Genomic DNA, 22,602 nt, shown 5'->3' with positions numbered 1-22,602 from the left:
ATGTAGACTAAACACCCTGAACACACACAATAGTGACACTAGGCTACAGAAAAGTGAACTAACGCTCTGAACTCACACAATAGTGACACTAGGCTGCAGTTTCAATAGTTCCATGGAACATTTGTTTATATGGAAACTAACACCCAAAACCCAAACATCAACGGAAGGATGCACAACATAAATAATCAACACAAAAAATCACTAACTTAAATAATCACCCAAGGGAATCAAGCAATTCACACACAACTTCAAAACACTGAAGCCCGGACAAAATGATAAAATGATGAGATATAAAGGGGAAAATCCACTACGTCATGCTCTCATGATGGCAAATCAACCGGCCGACGACCCCCATCACAATCCATATCATCACCATAACCTAGAGCCTACCACACTCAACCTGACAAAAGCAAACTGAAATCGTAACGAATCCAAAAACTGAAGATAGCATCATCATACCCTGGAAATAAAACATCAGAGCAAAGCATCATCAAGAAATGAGCACAAAAGTCATCATGTATAGTGAAACTCAAATTTGGTACAAAGCAGAACACAAACAAATCAAGCATTATCCATACATCTGGCTAGCTACCTCAAACTACAAATCAGCATAACCGTCTGTAGCATAGCTTCAGAACTACGAATAGATGCAAGAGGAACTACCTAACGCCCAACGAATCAAGCAGGGGCTACAATAACAGAACCAGCACTGCATCCACATACGAAGCATTAACAACATCTGATGCGGATCCAAAACAATCACAAATATCGCACTTACTCGTTGGCTACCACCCACCCAAATCGACAACAGAGAAGACAGAGCAAAACGAATACATAAGACTACCCATCTCGCCGGTGGCGCGCATGTCTTCCACGCCTGTGAAACGCCGATCTGGATGGACTAGGACGCGAGCCGCAACCTTCCCCATCGCCGCTAGCCCCTGCCGCAGCATCGCAGCCCCCTCCGATGCCGGTTGAGCAGAACGCGGCGTCCGTGCAGCAACCGCGCCTTCTGACGCCGGCCAACCAGGGCGAGGCGTCCCCGCAGACACCGCCCCTCCGACGTCGGCCGAGCGGGATGCGGTGCCGCCGCGACCTTCTCTGCCATGCTCCGCCTCCTCACAAGACACGGGACGGAGCGGTTGGGGACAAGTAATAAAGGAACTTTTTAAAAAATAACTGGCCCAGGTTCGACAGAGAACGGATAGGAAAATGAGACGGAGCTATGTTGAGATTCGGGAAGACATTGGACGGTGGAAAAAGTGACTGTGCCCCAATCACAAAACAGCTAGCTGTTTTTTAGGAAAAGTGTAAATGCCTTGAACTTAAGAAAAAAGTGTGAGTGCACCTCAATAAAAAAGTGTGAGTGCAGCTGAACGTACGAGTGCAATTGCAAATGGGTCTAATTTGGGCCCAACCGGACCAAAGTCTTATCCATCCAGGGGTATCTAGAGACAAGGGGTTTCCTCGGTCAGTCTCTCGCTCTCTCGACTCGTGTCTTCCACCTCATTCTCGAAACTCTCGAGCTCTCCACGTGTCGAGCTCTCGCCCTCCTCGTCGTCCTGCTCCGGCAACTCTCTCGACGCTCCCAAACGAGAGCAAGAAGCATTCCGTTCCTTATATAGAACCACCGCCGGAGAGGCGCCATGACCAACGAAATCGATCGAAGAACCAACCGGAAGGAAACTATAGAAAACCGCGAGCACGATGATGGCCACCACAGCACGAGCGCTCCGCCTCGTCGCCTCAAGCCCATCAACCACCCAACGCAGCATCCTAGCGGCACACCGCCGCTTACTGTCCATCACGACGGAAGCCGCCGGCGCTGGTGACACTGCCGTCCACTCCGGCGAGCCGCCGAGCGACGACTACGCCGACCGACCCCCGAAGTTCTCCGTCGCCGAGGAAGCCACCAAGGGATCAGACGACAAGCACCCGTCAGCAACGACGCCACGGCCGTCGGAGTCGCCGTCCACCACCACCACCAAGGAGCGCGTCTCGCCGTTCGGCCCCTCGGGGAAGCTGGGGTCGCAGGAGCTCGCGGACCCGGCGGCAGGCTCGACGTTCACGCAGAAGCGCCACTGGTCGTCTTCCGCGCCCGCGGGAAGCGACCCTCTCGGGGACGCGACGCCCGGGGACGAGGAGGCGGCGGCGCGCAAGGTGAGGGAGGAGGACCGGGAGTACTACCGGACGCACAAGCCGTCGCCGCTGGCCGAGGTGGAGTTCGCGGACACGAGGAAGCCCCTGACGCGCCACACGGACGGCGGCGCCGAGGACAGGATGGAGCACGATGTGCAGGGCACGATGGTGAGGGACACGGCCGACGCGTCGCTGGCCCGCGCCGAGGCCATGTTCCGGGAGGCCGCGTCGCGCGGGAACCCTGAGTGGCCGCACTCCCGCGCGCTCGCCGCCATGCTGGCACGCCGCCGAGGGGAGGGGGGAGCTGGTGACGGAGGCACCGCGCCGTGGGGAAGCTGATTCGCCGTTGCCCGTTGGGCGGTAGACTAGCAGGGCTAGCAGCTGCAGTAGCGGTAGGCTGCTAGTAGGTTTCGCTGGATCAAATCTTCAAATGCAAGGTGTAAAATGTTTGAATAAACATGAACTCCCGAGTATGTAGTAGTGCCACGAAATAAAGTTGGATCAAGCTAGCATGGCTCGAAATTTGTCTCTTCTAAGCAAATGAATCTTCGTTGCCGGAGGCCTGGATGGCTGTGGTTGCACCTTGCACCCTGCTTCGTCAACCGGAGAAGCTTTGAGAACCACGTCAGACCAGCTGAGGGTCGACTTTCGATTCGATCTGCCTTCCATGGTCGCTAGCAAAACTGCTCCTTTCCTCCCACTAAGCATGTCTTTGTTTTGTTTAAATTTAAAAATTTACAACTATCTAGATAGATGTATCTCTAGATAACAAATCTCTAAGAAAGTATTCTATTTAAGATTTTCTACCGCTACCTAGCTTAACTTTGTTAAAATTAAATTTAAATGTAAATGTATCCACAGTATCTACATACATATACATTCCAGAAATACAATTCAAGGCCAAGGGCGACCTGGGGGCGACCCTCCTTCCCTAACCCTAGCGCCGTCGGGGACTCTCCTCCCCCACGTCGCCGCTGGAGGAAGCTGCGGGGCGCTTTCTGTTGGTACGGCGTGTGGTCACAGGAACAATCGGCGGTCGTAGCATGAACTCAAGAGTACCTTCATTTTACAGCATATAGAGGTGTACCAATCCCACCATGATCGCCAGAGCAAGATTCATTCTTTAATCGCTACCAGATCAAACATGAGACCAGCATCCTAAAAAAGAAAAAGGAACGCAAAAGTTTTTAGAAATCCTTATCTTTCGGCTTTTTAAAGAAAGCCCGGGCGGTCGACGGTGGCGGCCGGGCGTTTCTCGCGGCTCCCTCGTATCCTTGGCGGCGGATCGGGGTGGGACCTGGTGAGGCACTACCTTGCGCGTGGTTCTCCGGCGTATGGCGTCACGGCCCGGCGAGCGGTGGTGGGCGCCTCCGGCAGCGTGCCTGGCCGGCGGCAGAGGTGCGGGTTGGGGCGGGCTGGATGGGGTCAAACCCTAGGTCCTCTCCTCCTTGCCTTCTCCGTGGTGTCGGCGACTGGTGGTGGAGCCTGGCTATGGGGCTGCGGCGTTGTCCAGCCGGGTGCGGCACTCCAGACTTCGAGATCTGTGCTTGGTGTCTCCGGCCGGCAACTTTGGCCATCCTAGGATGGTCGCCGGCGTGGGGGTCCGACCTGAATAAAGGCGGCAGTCCTAGGATCTCTCGTGGGCGAAGATGAAGACCTACCGGAGGCCTGCCCTTCATGATCTGTCCGGAGTGTTGAGTTTCGAAAGGCGCTGTCGGTGAATGTAACGGTGCTTCAATTGCCTGGAGTTTGATGGATCGGTGGTATTCGGTCGTGCGCGTTCATGCTTTTATTCCGATCGTTTGGTTTTAGAGGGTGCTGCGCGAAGGTCTTTTCTGTGTTGACACCAAGTGACAGCTGATTCATGGCGAAGTCAGAAGAAGAGAATATCATGAAGGCCGGATTTGGAGGACTAGCTAATGGAGGTTCAAGTCTATGTGCTATTGAGGGGCTTGCTTGGTGTTCGGGGCTTTGCAACTGTGGTATGAAAGTGGGGGCGGCAACACTTGTGAAGTTCGGAGTCTTAGCTTTCAGGGTGAAAACCCAAGGTCTGATCTTAACTGGCTGGCAATGTCCTTGTTAAAGGCATTGTTTTGAGAGCGAAGACAATCTTTAGGGTGAAAAGCTAAGATCTTTGATCAGACGACGACAGCGCTGGTGCATTGTTCTCTTCTTGGAGGCGTTGCTTTTGAAGAGTCTAAATTTTAGGTATTGTCTTGGTGGTAGATTTATTACTATTGCTAGGGCTGAGATACTGTAGCGGGACTTTTATTTATTAGTTTTTTTTCTCTTTTTTGACTGTGTGCATCCGTAATGTTATTAGGATATTGTGTTGTTGCAGAGGCTGGATGTAATTGGTATTTTCTGATATTAATATATTCTCTTTATCGAAAAAAATCTACATACATCTAAATTTAGACACAATTAAAACATCTTTCTAGACAGGAATGACATCTTTTATGCAAGGAACAAGTCATTTTATACCTTGAAATTATACCTTGAAAGATCAGTGGCCTTTGACTTGTGTGTTTTTTCTTCTCTTCCAAAATGGAGAATGAAGCTAAGCTCTGCACCAAAACGATGCATATGACATTTATTTTGATTCTATTTAATAGAATCTTCTAAAGGCATATATCACAGAATCCGAAGAATCCGAACCAACACTTATCAGCTAATCTTATGCCCATCGGGGGCAAAACATAAACCAACAATTATCAGCTAATCCAGCATCGGGGACATCATTGAGTAACCCTATAGCAAAACAGGAGCACATGACCGATGTAGCAGAACCTTTGTGGCCGCCTCATGTTTTTGCTTCAAAAGTCGTCACCTCCATCAACCGATGGTCCATCTTCAAAGTACCATCAGCCGATGGTCCATCTTCAAAGTAAAGCTCCGCATGGCAGGCTTGCCAACGGCACCACCACTGTGGTAGAGAGCACCGCCACCTTATGCGAGTCCATCACACCACGACCATCAACGAGACCGCCGTTGATGCCAGAAAGCTACCGCCGCCACGTGCCTCCTGCGATGAACATGCGCTCAGGATCCCGTGATCCGTCTCCCCATGCACCGCCACACGGAGCCACCTCCTAGAAAAACATCCCCGACAGAGGGGGCGCCGCTGCTTCTCCTTGATCCATGTGCCGTAGACCGATCAACACCCCTTATTGAGACCGTTGTTCCTGCAAAGCCACCAGAGATGTGCCGCCTGGAAAAGCAGCCGCGGTAGGCCTTGTTGCTGCTCCAAGTCGTCGTCGAGCGCTGCCCCTCCCGCTGCACCATGGCCATAAGGCGCCAGGGCCCCACCGTCCCCTTCACGGGCGGCGCGTGGGATTTCCCATTGACCATTGGCTGCCTCCGGGGATGACAGGGTGAGGGAGTAGTTTCGGCTTGTGCGCATGAAGTTGAATCATGCATCAACCATCTAAAAGAGCTCAGATAATACACGGTGGCACCACATAAACATGATATCCTTAAATCAGGACGTCAAACTATATCTATTTAGTTGCACCCATTATTCAAAACTTGCCATTTTCCTTCGCTGCAAGTACGAATTCAGTGAGAGCTAGTACGTGTGATAACCTGCATAAAAGAGAAAAGTTTTACATTGCTATAATCTTAAATTTAAAGGTACCTTTATTTTTAAATATATCTATAGAGAAATATAGTAAGGTCATTCATGTAATAGATACATTGATTTAACTAAAAAAAATCCTGATGTCATGAGCTTCCACAGAAACAGAAATAAATGTGGAACCATAAGTGGAACATCAATAAGTTAACGAGCCAAATGAAACTTTCTTCACATTTGTTTCTAGTTAAGTCTCTTATAATAGCTATATTTAGAGGAGTCTAGGGCACAACATTGGCTACTGGAACTATTTTCTTTGAATAATGTTATATAAAGATATATATTGGCGTGATAAAGGTGTATCCCTAGGCAAGTATCCTCCCAAAAACATTCACTAAAGGAGTCTTCCTTTACTTTCATAAGCTCCTTCAAAAATGGAAATCAACTGGGTTCAATTTAAATTGAGAAAGAGTTTTTTAATGGAAGTGTTTTTTGTGTGGATTAGCTCATTTCATATGACTTCTTTATTTTGAATTTTGTGAAGCCACTTACTTGATCTTCCAGCCTACAAATAACATTCCATTCCGTAAATCTATATTTTTGTATGACCATCACTTCGTCAAAAGAACAATGAACTAAAGAAGTATAATCTTTTTCTTACCTCTTTAGGTATTTCAAAGAATGAATGCGTAAACATTGCAAAGCTAGTGATCACTAAATTTATCTATGCTATCTGATTGCCTTATGATAATAACTTGCCTAGCTAGCTTGCACTGGTTTAGAGGAAATTTGCCTAGCCAGTTTTCTCTTGAAGAAGTCTTCCACTGGTTTCCACTCATCATGCTTTACTTTTCGGTAGCCAATAAATATCCTAAATACCTAAATGGAAAAGATCTTGATTCACATCAACCATACTTCTGTACTGGTCTTCAACCTCTCTTGCTTTGATCTAGCTATTAAAATTGGTAGCATATTCATGATGATATTAAAAACTATAGGTATAAGTGGATCACCTTGTCTCAACTCCTTCCGTGTCTGAAAATAATGACCTATGTCATTTTTTACTTTAATCATTCCACTTAACAAAACAAGGCATGTAAATTTATTCATTTACCTTCCATTTCACAAAAGAAGTCAAAATAAAGCATTCAAATCTAGTAAAAAATTTAAGGTAGTGTAATTTTGATCATGTTTTTATACAAAAATATGGATATCCTTAATACAAAACGACACAAGATATATTATGATGGTCTGTATATTAATTATTTTAATTTTGTTATTTACTTGTATACGTTTAGTCACGGTTCGCAAACTTTGACTTTAAACTAAATATATAGGACGTTGATATAGCCATGGGAGGATCCAGCTTATACTCAAGGGGGGCAGCTGCCCCCACTCAATTTTTGGACACCTTATAATATGTTAAGCTAAAGACTGGTTTGCCCCCATTTAAAATAATATTGGCACCACTTATCACATTTTTGCCCCCCTAAAAGTTTATCCTGGCTCCGCCCCTCGATATAGCGTGACGTACAAATTTTTTGTCACTTTCTACGGCCCAATCATGAGTGATGTCGAGAGTTTCGGGTGTTGGGCCCATGTAATTGTCACCTGGAATATTTTTTCATCAAATTTTTATCCACGGCCCACCTAAAGATTCGACGGTTCTCAATGTGTTCGCTAAAGATCTGACCATTTGCGTAATATAATTTGCCAATTTATACACTTCTCCTAATTTTCAGGCTAGCTGAAATCACAATTCGCTCTAAGTCAGATTGTTGGCCGTTCCTTTTGTACTCGTGAATCTCTGTGCTCCTGCGTGCATGTTTGTTTATTCCGATCCTTGACTTATAATCAGTCTGTATCTTGATTTATTTCATCAAATATAGCTCATATCGGCTTTTTATTCCGGATTTTTTTTCTATTTTGCTATTGTCTTGCTCTTGCATGACCATAGTACTTTTTCATTTACGTTAGTTGTTTCTCTAGCTATGCAGTTCCGTATGATGGATAAATCTTGTTTGTTTCAGGACAAGCTCATTTGGTGGCGTGTCCGATTGCAGGTCACCACATGACGGCATCCATGATCAAAACATCTCACCTAGTGACGTAATAGACATTATTATCTTTTCTTTTGCAAACTCCCTCCTTCTATTTTCTGTCCTTTTTATTATTATTCATTAGGCAATTGTAGCACTATAAGGTATTGTCAATTATAGGATGACGAGAATTTTAGATGATGCATTGTTTGACTATTTTTTAGCAGGGAGATACTCAGTCCTCATTTTATTCTTCTCGGCCATCCTATTGTATCATTTGTTGTTTCTTCAACAATTATTATTCTTTATATCATTTTCGTCTCAGACTTCATTAATCATATTATCTAAGTTTTCAATTTTCTCCTCTTAGTTTTTTTACTAGTCTTTGATTCACTCATTTATCATTCCTTTGGTTATTCATTCACTCAGTCCTTCATTTTGCAACTTTAGTTAGCTCGTTTTCTTCAGTCATGTTTTGTTTAGTGTTATCTTTCATTTTTCATTCACTCAGTCCTTCATTTTTCATTATTTATTTCTTCAGTATTCTCTTTCGATTTCCTAATTTTCTCTTTCATCAGTATTTTAATATCCAACTTCATTTCTAAGAAATTTTAGTTTTATTTTATTTGTCTTTGTCTTTGAGTTCTTCAATTTTTTCACTCTTTCTTCAGTCTCTGTTTTAATTACTATTTAGACCTTTTCTTTCTTATTTGAATTAATTATTCCATTCTTTTTCCTAAGTCTTAGTACTTGTTCTTAGTTTCTTCAGTTTATCTTAATTTGTGAAATCATCTGATCGGTGTAGTCTTCTCTTAGTCATAGCTTTGTTGTTAAGTGTTCTTCAGCTTTTAGTCTTTCTCTAAGTTTTCATTTTCTATGTAGTTACTTTAGTCTTCATTATTAGCAATAATTACCTTAAACATGCGATCGTACTATAGCATTAGTATGTAGGTGTGATAACTCATTCTCTTAGTCTTCATGTTCTCGGTGTCTTTTTTAGTTTCTTGGTCCCTCTTAGTAACCCCTCCGCGTCTTCATTTTGCCTTAGTCTCTGATGGTCGAAGCATACTTGTCTTGTATCAATTTTAATTATTTTGTTGTGCTATAGCTTTTTATAGGCTTGTTACTTCACCACATTTTTTTAGCTCAAGTATTAGTTAGCTGCTTATAGTTTCATTTATGTATTTGTCCTCACTTTTAAGTCTTCATTATTTGTTTCGGTATGTTGCTGAACAATCTCTTTGTTTTGTACTAGCAGGTTTTATCACACAATCACATGGGGTTTTCTCTCACAATCAAGGAAGAATAATGTATACCTCAAGTTTTCATAAGTTTCGTTTGTTGTCTCATTGTTCTATAACAGTTTGTTTAGTGGATCACTATTTTGCCCCGGATTTGTCTACTGTAATTTTCCATTTGCACCCAAAGGTGATTTAGACGCCACATCCAATAGTTTTTCTTCAGTCTTCTTCCTTGAGTGATTAGTGGATTTGCCCATTTTTTTAGTATTCAGTATCAAGTATCAGTTTGTCAGTTTCATTGAATAGTTTAGTCTTTAGTTTTCTCTTAGGTATTTGTTGAGTAATTTGAGGTGTACATATCTATTGATTTTCTTCTTTTCAAGAACTTGATTTTGTCTAGTGTTGGTGCATTGTTTTTCTGAAAAAGAGCGGGTGGTTCCTAGGGATGTAAAGCAGGTGTGACGTGCATGTTGCTAATTTGGTTCAGTTTTTACTCTAGGTATCATCCTCTACCTACACTTATTTTCCATTCGAATGTGTAAGCCATTTCACTGCAACCTCATCCCTGCAATCGCGCGGCCTGCTGCTCATCTTCATCGACGGTTCAGCGACGACGACTTCTTTCTTAAGACCACCAGCTGTTGCTCCTCCCCAAGAACAGGACGACTTGATGCTCCCCATTTCCGCTTCCCCTTTTCTGATGTTATTTTCTTGGTGACGAATTTCAGTTTGTCTTGGTCTTCTCCTCGGATGACCCTTTCTGTTTCTCCTGAATTTTCTCGTAGGATGTGATATGTTCAGTTCTGGATACGTGTGCTTGTTTCATAGTATCTTTAGTTGATGTGTCAGAATTAAACCGTGACCTATAACCATTTGTCTCCGCCTATGGAGGAAGAAGATAAAATGTTAACGTGCGGGCACTTGATAAAATGGACCAATATATACAAGGCCCAGATTTTTCTGTTCATTTTGTAAGGCACAAAAATACCCAGATGCAGCCATTGTGCGTAAGTTGACCATGTTTTGATATCTTCAGGAGCGCTTAAAAAGGCTAAGTTTCTGGGTGATGGGCTAGTCGTGATTCAAAAAAAAAACAGATAAAACCTAGACTTAAATAATGAATGGTTTATTTTTTGTTAAGCTGATCGGGATAAATACTGAAACGAGGACGGTGAAATCAGGGAATAAACGCTATTACTATCAGAGGGGAAATCTAACTTATGCCCAATTGCAATTTCAGCTAGATGATAGTTAGGCAGTCCAATTTATATGCCTTATATTGTGAAACACGGTCATTGATCAGCGGATACACATACTAGCTTAGATGTTCTCTTAGACGAGCAACTGTACACACGAGCTATACACAAGATCTCCAAAACGACCAACTGTACACATGTCTACTGAAATGACGAACTATGCACATGTCACACAATCTCTATGCTTAAGATGTTTAGGACCGACTAGGCCTGCGCGCGGATATGCGAATATTCCACGAAGCAGAGACAAATTAACGCCGAACTGGCTTGAGTAACGCTAACGCCTATATACGACACTGATCCACCATGCGGAAGACCCTCCTTGTTTTTGTTCACTGCGGCGAGCCCACGGCGGCGCGGCAGAGCGGACACGTGGAGTTGAGGAGGGCTACTCCGGTGCTCCCCCCTAAACTAAGTTGAAGAGTCATAGTTGATATTTTTTTCTATGTTGGATCCGCCGAAATTCAAATCTAGCCCATGTATACCTATCTATATTGATACAGTATGTATACGTCGCGCAAGGAAAAAGAAGAGATCACATGAGTAAGATCTTTATAGCATTTTTCTATTTTGGCACACGTACGTGACCGTAAATACGTATAAAACGAGGTACAACACAACATGAACCATATGGGTCTGTACATGGTTGTACGGACAGTGGACATACACTCAAAATTAGATCGTGAGCCCTCTTACGAACATCTATAGAAAGATCTCCACCGTTATTGTATTTTAAACGCCCATTTTTATTTCAGGGGAGGAGCACCGGAGCAGAAGTGGGAGTTGAGCTGGAGCCACGTCGCGATGCACGCCTCGTGGAACCCATGGCCGCAGCCCGGCAGGAGCCGCCCGGCCTCCCGCTCCCGGAACTCCGAGAGGCACACCGCGCACTCGAAGTCCGGCGCGTCCCGATCTTTCTCGTGCAGGAACACCGGGAGCGCCGACAGCGGCACGGCGCGCCGGAGGGGCCGCGCGACCACGTTGACACCGGCCGGCGAGGAGGCCGGAGCGCCGGCAACGCTCGCGGTCGCGGAGGCCTCCTTTTTGCACGCCCAGAGCAAGCGCCCGGCGAGGTAGAGGAAGAAGAGAACCGTGCCGGTGGCTGTCAGCACCGTCGCTCCGGCGCCTGAGAGGGTCCTGTTGGTGTGCCGCGGGATGGCGGCCAGGACCGGAGCTGGGGCAATGGCGCCGTCCATGTCCTGTGTGTGTGTGGCTCGAGAGAAGAACGAGACCGGCGTTGAGCGGAGCGTGTATCGGATGGGTTTTGTCTTTGGATGGCTGCACGAAGTGAGCGCGACAGTGCGTGGCAATTCTATCCATTTTTTGGTTGGCGACACAAGCCATCTTGGCGTGTTTCGGCCGTGACAGTGCGTTAGGGCCGGACTACCATGATACAGCCGACGAAGACTGGAGAGGGCCGTCCCGAAGTTTCGAGACTGAGGCATGTTTGGTTTTCAGCCACACACTTTGCCAAACCAAAGTTTGGTAATTTGCCATGTATTTGGTTTTTGCCATACTTTAGAGCTGCCACATTTCACTATCCATATGGCTACTTATCATAGAGTGAATTTTTTTGCTAACTTTTGCTACACTTTGTAGCTTTCATAATCCTAGCCACACTTTTATGGTTGCCACACTTATCAAAGTTAGGCTTGATAAAGTGTGGCTGGAAACCAAATAGACCCGAAGTACATCTCCAGCAGATATATTGGATGACCAAACGAAGACATTTCTTTTTTTTAAGTGAACATGCCCTTTATTGATAAACTCACGGTAGTATAAAATGTTCGTCGGATACTATCCGGAACAGAGTGAAAATACAGGTCAAATCAACTAACACAATTTGACTTGGCTAAAAAATGCGGCATCTCATGCAAATTTCGTTTCAGTGGCAGAAAGATGCCAATGAGAAGTGCTGCACCAAAGCTTTGATATCGGTCACTAGAATACCAACGTTGGGCTCACGACAGGCTACAAGAAAATATCAACATGATGATTTTGAATTACCACACCTGCCTCAATACCTGGTATTATATGAGCATATCACATAACCTTGGCAGGAACCCTTTTCTTGGAGCGCTCGCCCTCAACATCACCTGGGTCATCTCGTCTGATCTTATACCGCAATGCAGTGCACACCGGGCATGCATCTAAATTCTCGTACTTACCGCGGTAGAGGATGCAGTCATTAATACATGCATGTATCTTTTGCACATATCATCCTAGAGGGTAGACAACCTTCTTCGCTTCGTACGTACTGGCGGGTAATTCGTTACCCCTTGGAAGCTGCTTCTTAATTATTTTCAGCAACTTTTCAAATCCTAAGTCAGTGATATCGTTCTCTGCCTTCCATTGCAATAATTTCAGTGTGCTACCAAGCTTTTTCTAGCCATCTTCGCAAGTTGGGTACAACAATTTGTTGTGATCCTCTAACATCTGGTCGAATTTCAATCTTTCATTTTCAGTTTCACATTCTCTCATTTCATCAGCAATGGCCCGACCAAGATCATCAACAGGCTCATCTGGTGTCTCTTGATCTTCTGCTTCATTGTCTTCATTGCCTTCTAATGGAAAACAACCACCATTTGCAGTATCACTGTATTCAGGGAACAAGGGATAGCTGTCATCATCCTCTTCTTCTTCATTGTCTTCCATCATAACCCCTCTTTCTCCGTGCTTGGTCCAACAATTGTACTGGGGCATGAAATCGGACCGCAGCAGGTGGCTATGAATGGTACTCGAGGAAGAGTAATTTACGACATTCTTACAGTCAACACATGGACAATACATAAAGCCACCATGTTTTTTGCCTCGGCCACGGCGATAAAATTACTCAGACCTGAAGTGAACTCGTCAAAGCATCGGTCAATGTACATCCATGCCAATTCATCTACATGATATAATTAAGCTTATCAAAAACCATTACAGAACATCATGATTAGTGATACGATTTATATATATACACATGCATTTTATCAATGACAGATGGAAAGATAAAGTTGTTAACCTCGATGGAGAAGAAAAAAGACAGTTAAGTGTGGCTTGTTTTGTGTGAACTCAAGTGGCAAAACCTCTTAGGCATTTCATCGAACACCTCTTGTGCATATGAAGAGGGCAAAGCAATATACACCCCTCTTGTGCTAAGAAGTGGAAAATGGCTGTGTGGATCACACTTGGACAAGGGCAAGGCATATGTAGAGGCAGATGAGCACTTGATTCCGGTTGGTAAGGCAAAACGGGACCAAAGGGTTTCGAGGCCTGATACAGCATGCCACGCCCTACTACAACCCCTTTAGTCTCGGTTTGTATTACAAACCGGGACCAAAGGCTCCAAACGAACCAGGACTAGAAGGTGGGGTCGTCCCGCGTAGAACGAACCGGGACCAATGCCCTCGACTGGTCCCGGCTCATTTTAAAACCGAGATTATTGCTCCCAGAAATGCTGGACAAAAGGCTTGTTCTCTACTAGTGTAGAGGTGTGGCCAAGGAAATAAAACAACCATTGCTTGCAAGTAACGAAGCTTTTCCTGCTAAGATGCATACGAACCCAAGTTTGATATCCTACCAGCAAGTATTTCGTGCAAACTGACAAAAAAGCATCGCATGTTCAAAGATTTACTCTCTGCCATAGAAAAATGCATAAGCCATCCGTGGCATGTGTAGCGAAACAAGCTAACCACCGCTCAGTAGGCAGTCATGTACGAAACGCCATAGGTGAATGTTCATCTTACCCAGCACCTGGATACTCCAAATTGCTTCCCAATCCTTCTCATTATCTGCCCAACTCGAGTTCGGGTCCTTGCCAGTCGAACTATGAATTTTCAAGAATTTGGACGAGCGTGGGTATATAGGGTTGCAAATGCGACCATGCTAGGCCCCCAAAACTTAATGGTTTAGTACAAAATGTACTCCCTCCGTCCCAGTTCGCAAGGCAAAGTTCCAAAAAATATTTGTCCCAAAATGCCTCACCTCCTAGACACATTTGCATTTAATGTGGGAGTAAAACTGATTCATTATTGCATGCAAAAGACTCCTCCTTTCGTATTCCACCGTGTAAAACTAGGCTCATTAGTACTTTGCATGCACCATGTGTGAATTAAAGGGTAGAAAATAAAGTTCTTTTTGATTTCCCAATTAATTGCAGCGCCGATGTTAACGTTTTTTGCATGGAAATTTAGAGCCAATGAGAATTCACTTTGGGCCAAAATATTTGAAAACTTTGCCTTGCGAACTGGGACGGAGGGAGTACTTTTTTTGAACAAGTTGAGTATGTACTAGAACCATTAATCACAGCTAATGAAATATGAAGACGATGTGTAGTTGTTTGGATACAGAAGATTAGCAGTCAGTTTTCGGGAAACAAATTTTAGGCTGATCTTTAGGAAAAACAGTTTTGAGGATTAGTCTGTTAAGATTCAGTACATGGAAAATCATACTATTTGGATACCAAAAGATCAAAATCGGTTTATACGATTCCTCAATTACATATCTATTCTGTAGCCTCTTGCAAGGTTTGCTTTTTCACGGAGGCCGCGCGCTAGTTGCCAGTCGTGCAAGACGGCGAAAGCCAGTCCCGCAAGGTGGTGAGGGCGGCGTGCAGCAGCCACGTTCGTGCCGACTATCCATTGCAAGCTTTCCAAAGGCCGAGTAAATCAACGGCAACACCGAACGAGTTTGGACATGTACGTGGCAGGCAAGGCGACCGTCAGGGGCCAAAGAAAGGAAGGGCACGGCTGCATGCCACCGCGAGATACAACATCGACGTGACAGCAAACCAGAAGTTCGTCCAGGAATCACCGTACAAAAGATCGTGTAGACAGGATGAGTTATCTGGTCGTGAAATAGCCGTTCTTGCCAAAACGTATTTTCCTGGTTTTGCTGAAACAAAGTTTTGCTAATCAACACTACTATTGCTCAAGCCAAACAAGGTTTTATGTGGTTAATCTGTTTAACGAGTTTACAGGAAATCAGTTCTCCATAAACCTGATATCCACACAGATCCACAGTACGATTAGAGCAGAGACAAAGGATTATCAGTAGGCATGGCTACTAGCCAGACACGATAATCATCCTAGAGAGATTCGGGCACAGCAGGCAAATCACACACGGGCTGCAACAGAAGTACAAGCATAACCAGACACTCAAATTTAACAGTTTAAGGAAACTTTTCATAAAAATCTCTGCTACATCCCACAGAACAAACAGAATATGATATTTAATAAGGTATCTGAGACACCGACACTTAGATATAGCACAGATACTGTCCTCAACTTGTGATGCTCCAAAATTAGGCTAACCCTTCACAGTACCAGAAAGCTAAAGCTTCATATCAAACCTTTCACTTCTTGGCTTTCTTCGGTGCCCTGTTAACATAAGAAGGGGAGAAAATTAGCTCACTGAAACAAACGAAAAAAAACTCAAGTGAAGAAACATTTTGAAGACACTTACACTGCAGCTGGCGCTGGAGCTGGAGCTGCAGCTGCTGGTGGTGCTGCATGGTCCTTCGGGCCCTGTTTGCCAAATAGTACAGTTAAAAAATGCTCTAAAACAATTGTAAATAGTAGAAGCAAATTTGATCATGTATCTTACTTCAGGAAACAAAAGCTTGTTAAAACTAAATGAAACATTTGAAGCTAAAAATATAGAAGACAATCAATGAACTGACAGACATAACACATAACGGATTCAACACTAACATCCAACTCCCAGAACAGTCTGTCACCCAAACTGAACAGAAAGATGGTCACACATTTTTGTAATCCTTAATTACTTTATGAGATATAAATAAAATTCAAATTATAGTTTCTCAAAGACATGTGTAAAAACATTGCTAATTAAGTTTTGCAGTACCCAAATCATGCATCACTGAAGCCAACCAACAATAAAACACAAGAGGATAGAGTAAGAAACATAATCTTACCTGAGCAAGCCGCTCATCCCTCCTGGCAATCTTCCTCACCCGGCTTGCCTTGCTCTTAGCGCGCTTGGCCTCAAACTGGTCAGCAAGGGTCTTCTCTCTTGCCTTCTCAGCCTTGGACTTGTGGATGCTTTCCATAAGGACCCTCTTGTTTTTGTACATGTTACCCTTGACCTTCAGGTACATTTCATGGTACATGTGCTTGTCGATCTTCTTCGCCTCACGGTACTTGCGCAGAAGACGCCTCAGGATGCGCATCCTCCGCATCCACAGGATCTTGGTGGGGAGCCTAGCCTCCCTGGTACCCCTGCGCTTACCTGTACAGAAAGGTTCCATACATATTACAACACATAATTTCCAAACATGATGACCATAAAGCACATTAAAGTTGGGGCTACAAACCATATCCTGAGTGACGTCCCTTCTGCTTGGCCTCATTTGCCCTCCTTGCACGAGACCTGGAGTGGATCTTCTGAGGCTTCCTGATAATGAAACCATCCTTGACCAACTTCCGGATGTTCTGCCCTGCAAGTTTTGGTCAAGTAACACATCAGCATACTGCAAATTAGAAGCACAAATGGATTGACCATAACAACAAATGATTTCACACTGCAGAAGGCAGGAATAGCAAACAGGTAAGAAGTGCACACATAGCAAATGGGAGCATAAGAGGAATGCATATCACAAAGAAACACCAAACAGGCACCAGAGTAGCTGTTATTGAGACACACTGAAATTCAAAGTGTTTGTGAACTAGACATTTACCAATACAAACTGAGTGATTGACAATCATAATAGTCATGTGTTAATGTAAAACAATACCAAAACCAGCAAAACTCAACTAGCTTCAATGTGCATACAGTTTCCAAGAGGTTATACTGGTTAAGCTAATGGAGCAACTTACTAGTGAAAACCCGATATGTGTGGACAAATTTTTTGCCAGCCCACTTCTATAGATCAGGTTTTTAACTACTGGTGTAGAAGTTTTGGCAACCTATGTAACAACTATGCATGCAAGCATAGAGCAGTGCAGAAATGATCTCTCTAAGAAATATGGACTTGCAACAAAAGTTGCAAACACATCGTAACAGTTACCCATGTAACTGGGAGCAATTTGATGATTGTGCAAGGATGATACATTAAATAGCATATCATATAAAACGCAGGAAACTTATTATCTGCATGAGGAAAGACCAGAAAGACGCATGCTATAGAAGTGTGTACACAAGTAATAAATATACTAAGCACGAACGGTTCCAGGATGGTTTTGTATTATGGACACCAGCAATAAAGACCAAAAGCAAGCCAATTTAAGTGTCAGACGCCTAAGCTAGATAAAAAAAATCTACCTAAGCATGCTCGGCAACTCAATCCAGGTGATTAACAGCATTAAGAACCGCGTGCGCAGACATCTACAAAAATTGCCGACTAATTAACACTAAAAACAATCATAGAGGGAGGGATGAATCTCAATATCACAGCTCATAGCAAACACGGCCCATGAGAACACTAATCCTGTCACGAAGAACATAGAGTTATCTGCTACACGAAGAACACTAATCCTGGCAACCCGCCGTTCATATAAGATGTAATAGCAGAGCAAACTAAGCATCGATCAACCGACTTCGACCAAAGTACGCCGATACAACTACCTCGATGACAAATCTACGGAATCTACATGATAAGCGAGAAGGATAGGAGATATGAGCGAGGGTCTTACTGGAGTTGGCCATCGAGATCTCATTGACCTCATTGGGGTCGAGCCAGACCTTGCCCTTGCCGCACTTGAGGACGCTCGAGGCCAGGCGCTTCTGCAGCTTCAGCGACACCATCTCCGCCGCCGCCGCTCTCCCTTACCTTGCCGTGTGGTTGTGGCGCAAGGGTTTGCAAATGCGGCGCACGGCGGCGCCTTATAGTTCCAGGGGAATTAGGGTTTCCCTGGCTCTCAAGTTGGGCCGGGCCTTTGTTGTGTGGGCCGTTTCGCTCTATCTTTGGGGCCGACGGGCTAAAGATTATTAGGCCCACTAATAAGGATGTCGCCATTCTCCAACTTCCTTGTTGAGAGGAACTTTTCTTTTTTCCATTCTGCAGATATGCTAAATGAAAAAAAAAACGTAGAAACGTCAGGACAGTTGGCGAGTGAAGCGTCGAGTATCTTTTTCAGCCTATGTACAACTGTTGAGATGAGGGAAGCAATATGTTTAGAACTGAATATTCTCACATAAGCTATTACTATACCTACTTGGGTCTGCCAACCCAAATTAGAGTTTTTTTTTACGAAACATAGTACAATCAAAGACGCTCATATATACGCGCACACACTCACCCCTATAAACGCATACACGCACACCCTACCCCTATGAGCACCTCCAAGAGACTGTGTTGAAGAACTGATTCGACGGGTCTTGAGATTAACGAAGTCACCACAGGCGTCTCGCTGTCGATGGGAACATCGCCTCTCACTGAAGAATTTTCCGCCTTTATGAGACACCAAAGTGTCAAATCTGGGATTTGAACTCTAGTGAGCTGGGGGTGTCACTGCCCTCCTAACCATCCAACCACAGGTTGGTTCACAAATTGGAGTTGATAGATCAGATTGTTTTATACATCTTATTGAGAGAGTCCTGGAAAGATCGAAGGGTTTTAAGGAAAAGCTTTTGTCTTACGGTGGTAAAGAGGTACTCTTAGAAGCAGTGGCCCCAGCCATCCATGTGAATGCTATGTCAGTGTTCAAGCTCCCCAAACAAGTAATAAAAGGGATAACAGATGTTATGACCCGTTACCGGTGGGGAGATGACGATGTCCAGAAACATATGCATTAGTTCGCTTGGTGGAAAATGTGTGTGCTGAAGAAAAAAAGGAGGTATGAGATTTAGAGATCTACACTGTTTTAACCTGGCAATGTTAGCCAAGCAATGTTGGCGTCTACTTTGCGGACCAGAATCCCTATGTGCCCAAGTGCTCACGGCAAAGTACTACCATACCGGAGATTTGTTGAATGCAGAATTAAAAAAAAGGATCTTCTTATACTTGGCAAAGTATTTGGGCACGGATCTAGACTTTTAAAAAAGGATATGTGTGGCGGGTTAGTAATGGAGAAGAAATAAACATATGGAATAAGCCTATACCAAAGTTTCACAACTTATCGACTCAGTTAATAGATGATGGGATGAACCGATGTTGAGATCACTGTTCTACTCGGTGGATGTGAACAAATTTTTGAAAATCCCTCTCGCAACAGGCATGATGGAAGATTTTGTATCTTTAAATTATACTAAGAATGGAATTTTTTCAGTTCACTCAGCTTATCACTGTGAAGGGGATCATCAACATGGAAGGAAACTAATCAGAACCAGTGGACCGGGGCTTCTGATATAAACCCACTCTAGGCACAAGTTTGGAAACTTAAAGTTTCTGCGGAAATCAAAATCTTTGCATGTAGGCTTATGCATGGTACTATTCCTTGTAATTGTATATAAATAGGCACATCATCATGTCAAGCCTTTGTCCTGTTTGCAGAGTAGGGTGTGAGACCACAAAACATGCTTTCTTTGAGTGTCCAAGAGATACTGAAATTTGGGAAATTCTAGGTGTAATGGAGATAATCTCTAAAGCATGTATGGCTGACGAGAAGGATTTGTAGCCTTAGAATACATTTTGACAAAAAGAGACAGTATGTCAAGAGTTGTTCCTGATCTTGGACTTAAGGAACTGATTGTTTCAGCATGCTGGTACATGTGGCGGGAGAGACGGAAAATTACAAGAAATGAGAATGTTCAAAAACCGGCAAGAACGAGCCAGGCGATTCTTGCACTTTCCCTGAACTATTTCGGAGCAAGCTAAAGGAACCCAAGAATTAGACGTCATGGTTGGATAAAACCAGCGGAGGATTATGTGAAATTGAACATTGACGCCGCGTTTTCTCTGGAGAGCTTCTCAGGGGCTACACGAGCCGTCATTAGAGATGACCAAGGTATATTCCTGGTAGGGTGTTGCAGTACCATACCGCATGTTGCTGATGCAGCGATAGCAGAAGCAATTGCCCTTCGGGTGGGACTTATTCTCGCATGTCAAGTCGGCTGCAATAGTATTGAGGTCAAAAAGTGACTGCATGGATGTTGTCGACATGATACAAAAGGGAGGAAACTCCATTGGTAGCGCAACAGCAATTTATGAACATTGCTCCTTCTTAGATCGTAATTTTACTCGTGTTAAAGTCTCTAATTGTCCTAGGGAAAGTAATGTAGTAGCTCATACTTTGGCTTGTAAAGCGGAGGGGCCTTAGGTAGTTACCTGGTTTGAGGATCCGCCTGATTTTCTTTTGAGCCTCTTGGCAAACGATTTAATTGTACTGTGATGTGATAGCAGCAAGTTTCTGACCCACTCTTTTTCTTACCAGGGTACCGAAGGGGACTGGAAGGTTTTTAATGAGGCGGCTTGCTTGTTCGTTAATATAAGTATGTTTTGCCTAAAAAAACGCAGAATATTTTACGTTAGCTCATTCTCACCACTCACCAAGACAATTAATGTTGTCTTCTAGAGGTTACCAAATATTCTCGAATCATACATATCGATAAATTTAAAGCAGGATAATTTTCTTGCATTACACCCAGGTGCATCACAACACTATGATCATCATTGTCTATGTCGTGGCGGTTCCGACACCTTATGATCATGATCGTCCATCATCAGTTAGGTTGAAGTTTGGTGTCCATTTTATAGGATGCCATATCTGCAAGATTAAGTGGCGTGCATGCTTCCCCAAAAAAAGACATAGTGAAGCAATATGTGTTAGTGTGTTCGGCTCCTAATCGCATAGGGGCATGCGGTAATATTTCTTCATATATTCTACCATCATCTCAAGTTTCTTGTAACTAATGGAAAAAATGTTTGACATCATGCATGTACAAAAAAGAACATAAAGTATAAATGTAAATGCCATAGAATTTTTTTCATGTTCATTTCTATATGTGAATATGATTTGTGTGTGTACTATCTCTAGTGCATGCAGTAGTGATATGTTGCAAATGAAACCACTAATTGGTATAGAAAAACACAAATATAGTACAACTACTTATAAGTATGTAAGACGTTCATACTGTAGTTATTGTGAGTAGTATCTTAAATCATTTTCGTCCGATTATCCTATTCAACTTCTAGGAGCATGTAGAGTATCACGTATGGGGCTATATATGCAAGGACCGAACTGGGCCATGGCACATCCTAGGATTATTGCGAAAAAAATGCTTGTATTTATCGGTTGCCCTCAATCTCGACACACATATTTCTTGCCCTTTACACTCTACTAGTACAAATGCCCGTGCGTTGCAACGGGTTCTTAAATTTTATTTCTCGATACACATATATAATTCACAGCTCACTATAAAAATTTAAAATAAATCAGGGATATCATAATGTGCTATAACATGATAATACCAAACGCAATAAAAGATATTATTGTTGTGCAGCGATATTCTAAGTTCTAGGTCTTCATGTTACTCTTCGATGGTAAGTTCCACACATGTATTTTGGGCCATCATAACTGAAGAAATACTTATTTTTTCTGATTAGTCCACACAATATTTTAATATTCATAAATGTAATAATACATGTCTTTTGAATCTTACTTGTCTTCAATCAAATTGATTTTTTTTACCTTTTACCTATGTGTGGTTTAATTAACTACTTAAATAAGTTATATGGCCTAACGGTGTAAGCGTGTGCATGCAATCGCACGATCCACAAACAAATGTTTAAATTTTAGCTCGAATGAAATAAACATTGTCTTGAAATATGACATATGAATTTGACAAATAGTACTTCAAATTAATTGACTTCACTTTGTTTAGATACAGATGTATCTAGTCAATAAAAACATCTAGTTATATCTGTATCTAAACAAAATAAAGTAAATTAGTTTAGATCGGTGGAGTAGTAATAAGTAGTAGGTAGAGTTGTTTTTTCCAATCACAATTTAGTATGAAATAAGTATCCTATTACCTAAGTAAATACATGTTCAAAAATATGAAGAAAGTATCTCTCGTCCTATATTTCGTCAAGTTTAACATCCACACACCGTAGATGACTTAAGTCATTACGGAATTTGCATGATGCAATTTGTTGAGAAAATGTTGATTTTTTTTCAAAATAACCAATTTAAAATAGTCATGAAAAAAGATATTAGAAGATTTTAAAATTTAAAAGCAAGTGTAATGTTTAAAATCCTAATATAATTCTAATGCTAGCTGGACCAAAGCAAATCTAATATGTATCTCGTTGCCTACTGAGAAGTGTATAAATTGATGAAGTAGCTCACTCTTTGTCACACTGTAGAGAAGAAAATAAATGAGAGGTGTATGCCCTACTATGGATTATGGGAAGAAAACAAATGACAGCACGAACCGGACACATCACACTTTCAACCTCCGCCACTGTC

At 43.2% G+C, this 22,602-nt stretch overlaps 3 protein-coding genes across 3 annotated transcripts; 1 reads left to right on the top strand and 2 right to left on the bottom strand.

The window, feature by feature from the left end:
* Positions 1 to 1,596: 1,596 nt before the first annotated feature.
* Positions 1,597 to 2,664, top strand: LOC127331528 (uncharacterized). Its single transcript, XM_051357703.2, has one exon. It carries the CDS (start codon positions 1,708 to 1,710, stop codon positions 2,476 to 2,478), a length of 771 nt encoding a protein of 256 aa, XP_051213663.1. The 5' UTR covers positions 1,597 to 1,707; the 3' UTR covers positions 2,479 to 2,664.
* Positions 2,665 to 10,995: 8,331 nt separating this feature from the next.
* LOC127328298 (RING-H2 finger protein ATL80-like) lies at positions 10,996 to 11,445 on the bottom strand. Its single transcript, XM_051354908.1, has one exon. It carries the CDS (start codon positions 11,443 to 11,445, stop codon positions 10,996 to 10,998), a length of 450 nt encoding a protein of 149 aa, XP_051210868.1.
* A 3,950-nt stretch (positions 11,446 to 15,395) lies between these two features.
* Positions 15,396 to 18,057, bottom strand: LOC127331527 (large ribosomal subunit protein eL19y). The gene is made up of 5 exons (XM_051357702.2): positions 17,887 to 18,057; positions 16,569 to 16,691; positions 16,170 to 16,483; positions 15,698 to 15,759; positions 15,396 to 15,612 (listed from the first exon to the last, which is right to left on the bottom strand). Exons 1-5 carry the CDS (start codon positions 17,996 to 17,998, stop codon positions 15,588 to 15,590), a joined length of 636 nt encoding a protein of 211 aa, XP_051213662.1. The 5' UTR covers positions 17,999 to 18,057; the 3' UTR covers positions 15,396 to 15,587.
* Between the last annotated feature and the right edge of the window lie 4,545 nt (positions 18,058 to 22,602).

This window comes from Lolium perenne, chromosome 2, assembly GCF_019359855.2.
Source record: "Lolium perenne isolate Kyuss_39 chromosome 2, Kyuss_2.0, whole genome shotgun sequence".
Lineage (NCBI taxonomy): Eukaryota > Viridiplantae > Streptophyta > Magnoliopsida > Poales > Poaceae > Lolium > Lolium perenne.
This window is presented reverse-complemented; position numbering and strand designations above follow the sequence as displayed.

Excerpts from the sequence above, each read along its gene's own strand:
- LOC127331528 (XM_051357703.2), top strand. The coding sequence starts at position 1,708 with ATGATGGCCACCACAGCACGAGCGCTCCGCCTCGTCGCCTCAAGCCCA.
- LOC127328298 (XM_051354908.1), bottom strand. The coding sequence starts at position 11,445 with ATGGACGGCGCCATTGCCCCAGCTCCGGTCCTGGCCGCCATCCCGCGG.
- LOC127331527 (XM_051357702.2), bottom strand. The coding sequence starts at position 17,998 with ATGGTGTCGCTGAAGCTGCAGAAGCGCCTGGCCTCGAGCGTCCTCAAG. Across the intron at positions 16,692-17,886 it reads GATCTCGATGGCCAACTCCA|GGCAGAACATCCGGAAGTTG; the intron begins GTAAGACCCTCG and ends CAAAACTTGCAG. Across the intron at positions 15,760-16,169 it reads GGGATGAGCGGCTTGCTCAG|GGCCCGAAGGACCATGCAGC; the intron begins GTAAGATTATGT and ends TTTGGCAAACAG.